General features: G+C 37.9%; 1 protein-coding gene across 2 annotated transcripts; it reads left to right on the top strand.

The window, feature by feature from the left end:
* The first annotated feature begins 3732 nt into the window (after nucleotides 1-3732).
* On the top strand, nucleotides 3733-8226 carry LOC103646385 (uncharacterized). Of its 2 annotated transcripts, XM_008671116.4 has the most exons (8): nucleotides 3733-4068; nucleotides 4701-4894; nucleotides 4998-5355; nucleotides 5521-5765; nucleotides 5850-6062; nucleotides 6313-6405; nucleotides 7444-7548; nucleotides 7626-8226. In XM_008671116.4, exons 1-8 carry the CDS (start codon nucleotides 4020-4022, stop codon nucleotides 8004-8006), a joined length of 1638 nt encoding a protein of 545 aa, XP_008669338.1. In that variant the 5' UTR covers nucleotides 3733-4019; the 3' UTR covers nucleotides 8007-8226. The 2 variants fall into 2 exon arrangements, with proteins under 2 accessions (XP_008669338.1, XP_008669339.1); XM_008671117.4 differs by lacking the exon at nucleotides 6313-6405 and having other exon boundaries at nucleotides 3755-4068.
* Nucleotides 8227-10321: the final 2095 nt, after the last annotated feature.

A 10321-nucleotide genomic window follows, 5' to 3' on the forward strand; every position in this document is an offset into this window, starting at 1 on the left:
GGAGCTCATACGGTTACATACCAAGAAAATATATATGACAAGATGGTTTGGTATGTGTTAAACAATTGTCCGGAGGTTGAACAATATATAGAGTACGTCTTCCTATCTACAATTTCTACAATTTCACTTCTAGTGTCTACAAAACCTACTAATTTTATGAGCTAATTGTTTATTCAAAAATGCTTTGCAGGTTATACAGAATGGAGCTAGAGAACGAAGGAAATCAAGATATTGAAAAAACCATTGAGAAACAATTTGCTATCTGGTATAAGAATCATGTGAGTTGTTGTTGCATATTGTCTTTAACCATTTTTAGTGGTTCAAAATGTTTTAACCATCTTGGGGAATTATGTGTACAGATTGCAACTCTACGGTTTGTGAATGGCGAAGATGTAAGTGATGACTTATACGCTTTGTCATGTCAACCAGATCTGCGTATAAGAATATTTTCAGCATGTATTGTTGGTGGTGTACGCTTCCACACTATCGAGCGTGAGAAAAATAGGAGGACAGAATAGTGGAGTTATGACTGGTGGCACACATAATGGAGAAGATATTGAATTTTATGGTTGCTTGAAAGAAATAATTCAGTTGCAGTACAATGCAGACTCTAGTGGACATCGGTTAGTGGTTCTATTTCAGTGTGATTGGTTTGATACCGGTAGCAACAGGGCAAGGATGAAAGATGATGGATTTTTTAGAAGCATCAACCATGCTTGTATTTGGTACAAGGATGATCCATTTATTCTATCTACACAGGTGACAAAGGTATTTTACTTGAAAGACACCAAATATTGTGGCAACTGGCGAGTTGTTCAAAAGTTTTCACATAGGCATTTGTGGAATGTTGCTGAAATTTCAAGTGATGAAATATCAAAGGGTGTGGAGCTGTCATACCAAGATGATGAGTGTGTTGATTTTCAAATTCGAGACAATGAAGTCAATATTGAGGATGGCATGTTGGCCGATGAAAATTCTTTTACTGTTCATGCAACTATAGTTGAAGACCTTTGTAGGCAAAGGGAAGATGAAGAGGAAGATCTTTCTGAGGATTATGAAGATGACACGACCCTGCATTATGCTAGTGATAATGAAGAAAGAACCATTCATAATGACAAAAATGATAATAGTGACGATGAGTAGCTTGGTTATTTGAGTCTATCATAGCAGTGTTGGGTGTTGTGGACATCATAAAAATGACCATTCTTTTTTTATTATGCCTCAAATATTTAATTATCAAGGAAAGGTCTTATTTGTCATGATGATTAATTCTACAGCAAAGCTAAGAATTATAGAGTAGTACATTTCTTGCTGTAGAGTATTAATGATGCTCACAGAACAAAAATAAAGGCAACTTTATTACGTGAGGCAAGAAAACTGGTTCCAGATCGATTCCATTTGTTTCTATCCTTGTTTACCATTTTCTAAGGGTCTAATAATGTCCCTGTTACCTTTCCTAATTGGCACATACTATGAAGAATTGTCTTGTGTTTTCAGATTTAAATACATGTGGTTACATACTAATCCTAGAGCTCAAATTGAAAACTGAGAAAAGATGTATACGCTAATGAAGAAAGGCTATAGTCCAAATATTAGAGATGCTGCTTCGGATGCTCAAAATGGACAGCAAGTGAAAGTTAATATGGGTAGAAAGAATACAACTAAATATGGGAAGAAAGAATACAACTAAATATGGGCAGCAAGTGAAAGTAAATATGAGTTATACTGATGTAGTTGATTTTGCAGATTTGTGAAGTGAGGATGGGCATCGGCAGTGTGGCTGTGTACTGAGTTATGTATTGCAGAACACAATTTCCGTGTTTTAGTTTCATATTCAGCTCTGTTTCAGAACACAGAAAATAAAGCAACACATTTCTATTTTTTGCAACACAGTTCTGTTTTCATTCTGAACATAGAAGCAGTCCTCAGTACATAGGAAATTAAGAACACAGGAAGCAGAAAGCAGTTGCAGACATTCAGTTTTCACTGAGCGCGAAGAAAGGAGAATGGAGGCGAGAGGGAAGACAGCCGCCGGGACCTGCTGCTCCATCCCCGCGCTCCGTGTCCACTCTCCCTGCTGCTCCATCCCCGCGCTCCGTTGCATTTGGACTGAAATTTAGCTGAATTTGGCTCGTTGCGGACTTGTAGCTGAGATTTAGCTGAATTTGGACTGAAATAACTGCTCAAATATCTGAATGTAACTGAATGTAGCTGAAAAGGCAAAATTGTGCACCTATCTGAATGTAACTGAATGTTTGAACTGCTCAAATAACTGAATGTTTGAATAACTGCTCAATTATCTGACTGAATGGTTGAATAACTGCTCAATTATCTGACTGTTTGAATAACTGATCAAATATCTGACTGAATGGTTGAATAACTGCTCAAATAACTGCAGACTTGTGTTGAAATAACTGAATGTGCTGAAATAACTGCTCAAATAACTGAATGTGCTGAAATAACTGAATGTGACTTCCTCTGCTTGCTCGGTGCAGACTTGTGTTCGTTGCAGACTTGTGCTCGGTGCCGATTGTTCACCTATATATAGCTTTGTCATTTATATATAGCTTTGTCAAAATGACGAGAAATACGTATAGCGCAGTGGTTTGTGTTAGTTGAGAGGTGTATGAGGTGCTGGGTTTGATGTAGCTTGGGTCCTTTTTTGGCATTTTGTCCCATTAATCTTATATTCACACTTTTTTGCATAAGACCAAAACCCTTTTGCATAATCCTCTGAATTTTTTACCTTAAGCAAATAATACTAAAACATTACTCCATGCCAAGTTTCACCATTGTTTGACCAAATTTGCTATTTATTTATTTATTTTTGTATAGGGAAGGCATTTAACCCACAGAAAATAGTAAATAGTCCAAAAAAGGGACATCTATGCATGAATTAAGTTTGTATAGGCTAGACGAACAAATAGTACAAATTTTAAGGAAGAAAATAAACAAAACTAAGAAATGTAGCTCAAACCGTGTAGTTGTAGTTCAATGTCACGAAACTTAGTGAGTTATGTGTCCGTTTGTGAAGCACCTATATTCAAATTTTTGCATAATCCTCTGAATTTTTTACCTTAAGCAAATAAGACTAAAACATTACTCCATGCCAAGTTTCACCATTGTTTGACCAAATTTGCTATTTATTTATTTATTTTTGCCTAGGGAAGGCATTTAACCCTTAGAAAATAGTAAATAGTCCAAAAAAGGTTTGAGCTATATTTCTTAGTTTTGTTTGTTTTCTTCCTTGAAATTTGTAATATTTGTTCATCTAGCCTATACAAACTTAATTCATGCATAGATGTCCCTTTTTTGGACTATTTACTATTTTCTGTGGGTTAAATGCCTTCCCTAGGCAAAAATAAATAAATAAATAGCAAATTTGGTCAAAAAATGGTGAAACTTGGCATGGAGTAATGTTTTAGTCTTATTTGCTTAAGGTAAAAAATTCAGAGGATTATGCAAAAGGGTTTTGGTCTTATACAAAAAGTGTGAATATAAGATTAATGGGACAAAATGCCAAAAAAAGGACCCAAGCTACATCGAACCCAGCACCTCTTACACCTCTCAACTAACACAAACCATTGCGCCATATGAATTTCTCGTCATTTTGACAAAGCAATATATAGGTGAACAAATTGGCACTGAGCACAAGTCTGCAACGAACACAAGTCTGCACCGAGCAAGCAGAGGAAGGCACATTCAGTTTTGCCATCTGCCAAAAAGGAAAAAATGGGTGGTACCTCGCTAGCCAAAAAAAATATACGGCACTAAAACCGCGGCTCATGCTAACCACCGATGGAACTAAATCCTCGGCACCCACCACCCATTTAGATTGAGTCCAGTAGTTTCCTTTTTCATTCCACGACATCCCCTGCACATCCTTGCCGGTGGCGACTTCACCTCCACATCCTGCCAGCGGCGACTTCAACTCCCCATCCTGCCAGCGGCGACTTTACCTCCCATTTCTTGCCGGCAGCAACTTCACATCCCCTTCAGCACTCTGTCCCAAGATCAGGATGGCTCCAGGGAGGATGGGATCACGATGCAAAAGGGATGCCCTAGCAGGTAATTCCACCCCTACTGCCAGCCCAGCTGGGAAGTTTATAGATTACTAGATTAATTAGTATTCAAAGATCCATTGTTCAGATTTGATGTAGTCACCACAACCAACCTAGATTGCATCAGCGACAGTGAATTATTAGGTTGCCTAGCACTTATGATAAACTTAGTCATAACACTGCTTTAAACTGTGTCGAAGATAACTGATTTATTTGAATCCCTTCTGCAATTTTTTTGCAAATCATTTACATTTTGGATAAATTGGTTTACATAAATTTTTCAGTAATCATCACCACGAACTGGATAACCAACTATTAGTAACAAGCAGAACACCCAGTCTGCTATTTGAACTGACTCATTCGAAGCCCATCGTTTTTGCTGAATTTTACCGTATCAGACACTGATCCTTTAACATTGTTGGACATGAATTATTGAATGCACTTATCAAATATGTGCATGGTCAGTCGTTTCATGCCGCCTAGCCTCTCAAGAGGATGGCATGAGCAACGACTTGGGATATGAGAAACACCTAGCCTTGCCTTCTAGTTTTAAAATGCACTACTCATAAACTTTTCTATTAGTTTCCTTGTAACATTAGTGTGGTTTATCATTTATAAAATCATTTTATGAATGTACAGAAACTACTCCTACTGAATATGAGAAACAGAGGGCAGCACATGTGATGAGGAACAACCAAATGTTCCAACGGCTTGGGATTAATCAGCTGCGCACAATAATGACTGCTACAAGAGTAAGGAGCAAAGATGATTGTTCAGAGGAATCTGGGTCTTTGTATGACGGTGAGGACAGTGAAGGCTCTGAGCAAGAGGAGGTCAGCAAGTTACTGATTCGTCTATTTGTTTTCTCATTTTACATATCATTACTCTTGCATTTGTAAACAAATCGATATGCACATTATTGTGTTATGCCTACAGGATTTCCAGGTTGCAAAAGGTGTACGTAGCCACAACTCAACTCATGTTGCTGAAAAAACTACGCAAGGAACACGAGGACATAAAAGGGTTGTGGCCCCTGGTGTAAATGAACAACAAATTAGAATCACTAGGCAAAGGAGTGCTACCATAAACCAACAATCCTTCCTAAACCTAACTACCACTACACATCCTAGTTCAACAGCTACCACAAACCAAGAATCCACCCAAAATATTACTTCTGCAACACAATTTACTTCAAGTGCAGCCGCTGAACAAAATTACACCCAAGGCCTGACTGCTGCTGCACAAGCTAATTCTCCCATACAAGCTGACATCAGCGACCACATTGCAGATGAAGGCAAGTGATTATTTATATATGTAATTTCAATTCGATTGTTATTCAATAAATTTATTAGTTTATCCTAGGCTAGTGAACCTGCATAAGTAATTCAAGTTGTAAGTATATGTCCAATTATTTTTTAGATTTGGCACTAAATTGCTTTTTACTCACTCCAATAACTAGAATTGGTACCAAGGCAAAGAAGTATGGGCAAACAACTTGAATCCTTGAGCAGAGGGTTAGGCACTAAGATTCCAATCCAAATTTATGATGGAAAGCGAAGGCCAGAACCCCCTATTCAGGTCGCAAAGTTTGCATCAGAGGGTGGGATCATACTCAGGCAACATATTCCAATATTTCCACACTGGAAGGAGTACAAGAAGCAAGAGAACGAGGGTAAAATTACAGACTATATTGGCAAGCTTGCTGTAAGTCAATATTTGCATCACTTGTTCAATTACAGTCTATTGTCCTTTTCAATCAAGTATTCTAAAGTCACCACTTTTTACTAGGGTCAATTCACCATGGATGTGGACAGTAAGGCAGTCAAAGATGCATGTGTTGATATGATAAAAGGAGGGCAGCGCCAGATGAGGTATAGGCTGAAAAGGAAGTACTTCACCGGGGTTCCTGCAAATCAAGTGAGGACTACATCGCCTGTTCCATGTATGACTGATGACCAATGGAAAGATTTGGTACAAATGTGGTCTACCCCAAACCACAAGGTATTTGTGATCAAGCTCCATTTCATCCCTCAACATAATTAACTTTTTCATCCTTTTCCAAGTGATGTATGTGTTGATAGTATTGTGCTTCCTAAAGTCGCATACATAAACTTAGCTAGGAGTGAAAGACTCAATGATGAATTATAGTTCGGTTAAGAAAATGGATGAGACTGTGCAATCATCATAAATAGTTTCACAATAAAATTAATTATATATATTTCTCTACCTTACAGTTTCATTTTACACGCAGAACAATTGTGTCAAGAACAAACTTAATTGTGAGAAGGTGCAATTTCCACAGTGCACAGGATCTCAATCCTACATTGCAAAATCCTATGTAGTGGTAAGAAATTGTTATGTGTGGATGAACTCGTTGCTTATCAAATTCTTGGTTAATGTATGAATGGGTACTGCTACTACCTACCAACACGGTCACCTTAATATCTCTAATATTTAGACTACATCATTGCTTTTTTAACGTATGTACTACTTCTTCTTGGTTGTTTTTTATTTTCAACAACCATTTTGTGTATTTACAATTCCTAGCTAGAGTACGGTCTTTAAAATACATATGATGCCTTCAAATATAATTGTTTTTGCTAGCAGATCTTGTGCTTTGACTGAGTTAATTGCTTATTTAGTTGATTATATAGTCATGTTAAGCGCATAAATGACTCGATACAGATTAAATCATCACCAAATTCTAGAATAAAACATGTAGAGTTGTACCACAATAGCTAGAAATATGCAGTCTCAGGTTCCCATCTTTGAACTCCTAGTCAGATAGCTGAAGGTCATGTACATAAAAGAACGTTGAGGTTGGGGAGAGTTCGATTTCAAAAGATGTAACTGCAGTGAACCTCTGACTAACCTGTAGTGATTACAGTGCTCCTACAAGCCTTCAGATGCTTGTAGCAGCAGCTACATCTGCTGCAACTAGATGCTTGGAAGCTTTTTATTGAAACTATTTTGGCCGCATCTAATTTTTTTAGATTAAGCTTGCTACACAGTAATTGCTGATTTAGGTACTGCTAAGCAGCTGAGCTACATCTGCTGTAACCAGTTGCTTGGAAGCTATTCACTCTAATTGTTTTGGCGACATATCTAATTTTTTTATATTGGGCCAGTTGTGTAGCTATTGCTGCATCAGGTACTGCTGAGCAGCTAGATTGTGTAGTAGCAGCCACAGTTGGTGAAAAAAGCACAAGCAAGCAGAATTTAAAGCTAAAATGATGCACAATAGTTAGAACCTATAAAAACTACATACCCAGTTCAGTTCTTAATATGTCTACATGTTGTTACAATTCAATAATCTAAATCTCAACCTGTAGCTTCTGTTTTGATCAACCATGCTCACCAAATTTATTTGACATCATTTTAGAGGCAAGAAAAATATAAAGATATGGAACCTAGTGCAATTGATCTTTTCAAGGAGATGCATTGCAGCAAGAAGAAAGGATTTAGTGAGGCCGTTCAGAAAGCTATAGTAAGTACATGTTTTCTCTCTTTGTTACCCGTCTCCAACATGAATTCTAATATATTAAGTTTCAATATTTATGTTAGGGTGATATGGAAGCAATGGTGGCAACACCAGTTGAAGATGGACAGCATGTGCTGTCTTCGACAGAAGTTGTTTCCAATGTGCTATCGAGTTCAAGTAAATTTCTTCACAATGCTGGCCTTTTACCTACCTCCAAGAGAAGCAATACAAGGACTATCTCGACAAGGATGCAAGAGCTTCAGACTCAATTGGACACTGAGAGGCAAGAAAAAAATGGATTTCGAGAAGAAATGGAAACCTTAAAGGCCCAGTCACAAGCATCTGAGGCAACCATTGCTAATCAAACGACCGAGATTGCAGATTTGAAGAAGTCCTTATCAGAAAATAACAGTCTCCTTCGACAAATATTAAGCATCAATCGTGGCCAAATGACTCCTCCTTAAGTACACTTGCTAGGGTGTTGGTGTCAACCATCCTGAAGATCGATCTCACAAAACTTTAGACCTCGTTTTATCCTTATGCTTGCTGTAGAAATTAATAGGAACTACAACTTGTTCTATTGTTCACTTGTTATAGAGGATTATGAATCATGTTTAATGTTAAAAGCTATGTGTTGGATGCATTATGCTTGAAATATATGTGGATATTGTTACTTTGGATGTTTGTAAAAAATATGTGCATTATGTGTTTGATGGTTGTGGGCATCAAGCATTAGTGACGAATCAAAATGTCAGAATGTGATTGCCACATCAGCTGCTATGTCACTGTTTTTATGACAAAATATTCGTCATAGTTTATTTGACATGTCAGCTGCCATGTCATCTGCCACCTCATTCATCTTATGACAAAACATATTGTCACAAAGTTGTTGCCACATCAGCATCCACGTAAGCTCATTTATGACGAATATATTCATCATAAAAATGTGCCACGTCACCTGCCACGTCATTTAGCCATATCATCAGACATGTGGCAACCGGTCTCATGGTACAATTAGTGACGTTTTTGCTCCACATTTATGACAAATTGGAGTGTAATAGATTTAATGACGAACTTTAAGGTCGTCACTAAATTTATGACGTTTTTAAACCATTTGTCACAAAGGTTGCTTTAACACGGAGCTTCTGTGACGATAGCAGTTTTGTCATAAAGACGTCACAACCGAGCAAACTATGACAAAAAAACCACTGTTTGTGACGTAATACAAATGTCATAGAAGGTAACATGTGTTGTAGTGGCGATCGGGCCGAATAGGTCCATGTGTAGGAGCTCCAGTGGCCTGTCACTAGTCATGATGTTCTTGTGTGGATGATGAGTCCCAACTTGCTTCCCGGCTTGGCATGCGCTACAAATCCTGTCTTTCTCAAAATGAACATTTGTTAGTCCTAAAATGTGTTCTCCCTTTAGAAGCTTATGAAGATTCTTCATTCCAACATGGGCTAGTCGGCGATGCCAGAGCCAACCCAAGTTAGTCTTAGCAACTAAGCAAGTGTCGAGTTCAGCTCTATCAAAATCTACCAAGTATAGCTGACCCTCTAACACTCCCTTAAATGCTATTGAATCATCACTTCTTCTAAAGACAGTGACACCTATATCAGTAAATAGACAGTTGTAACCCATTTGACACAATTGAGATACGGAAAGCAAATTGTAATCTAAAGAATCTACAAGAAAAACATTGGAAATAGTATGGTCAGGTGATATAGCAATTTTACCCAATCCTTTGACCAAATCTTGATTTCCATCCCCGAATGTAATAGCTCGTTGGGGATCTTGGTTTTTCTCATATGAGGAGAACATCTTCTTCTCCCCTGTCATGTGGTTTGTGCACCCGCTGTCGAGTATCCAACTTGAGCCCCCGGATGCATAAACCTACAAAACAATTTTAGTTCTTGACTTTAGGTACCCAAGCATTAGAAACAAGAACTTTGGGTACCCAAACACAAGTCTTGGAGCCCTTGTGTTTGCCCCCAACAAACTTGGCAACTACCTTGCCGGATTTGTTAGTAAGCACATAAGATGCATCAAAAGTTTTAAATGAAATGCTATGATCATTTGATGCAATAGGAGTTTTCTTTCTAGGCAACTTGGCACGGGTTGGTTGCCTAGAGCTAGATGTCTCACCCTTATACATAAAAGCATGGTTAGGGCCAGAGTGAGACTTCCTAGAATGAGTTCTCCTAATTTTGCTCTCGGGATAACCGGCAGGGTACAAAATGTAACCCTCGTTATCCTGAGGCATGAGAGCCTTGCCCTTAACAAAGTTAGATAAATTCTTTGGAGGGGCATTAAGTTTGACATTGTCTCCCCTTTGGAAGCCAATGCCATCCTTGATGCCAGGGTGTCTCCCATTGTAGAGCATACTTCTAGCAAATTTAAACTTTTCATTCTCTAAGTTATGCTCGGCAATTTTGGCATCTAATAATGCTATATGATCATTTTGTTGTTTAATTAAAGCCATGTGATCATGAATAGCATTGATATCAACATCTCTACATCTAGTACAAATAGAAGTGTGCTCAACGGTAGATGTAGATGGTTTGAAAGATTTTAATTCTACAACCTTAGCATGCAACATATCATTCTTAGTTCTAAGGTCGAAAATAGTAGTATTGCAAACATCAAAATCTTTAGCCTTAGCAAATAATTTCTCATTCTCATCTCTAAGGCTAGCAAGAGAATCATTCAATTCCTTAATCTTAGCAAGCAAATCATCATTATCATTTCTAAGATTAGGAATTGAAGCATCACAAACATG

The sequence above is a fragment of the Zea mays genome, chromosome 2 (assembly GCF_902167145.1).
Source record: "Zea mays cultivar B73 chromosome 2, Zm-B73-REFERENCE-NAM-5.0, whole genome shotgun sequence".
In the NCBI taxonomy this organism is placed as follows: domain Eukaryota; kingdom Viridiplantae; phylum Streptophyta; class Magnoliopsida; order Poales; family Poaceae; genus Zea; species Zea mays.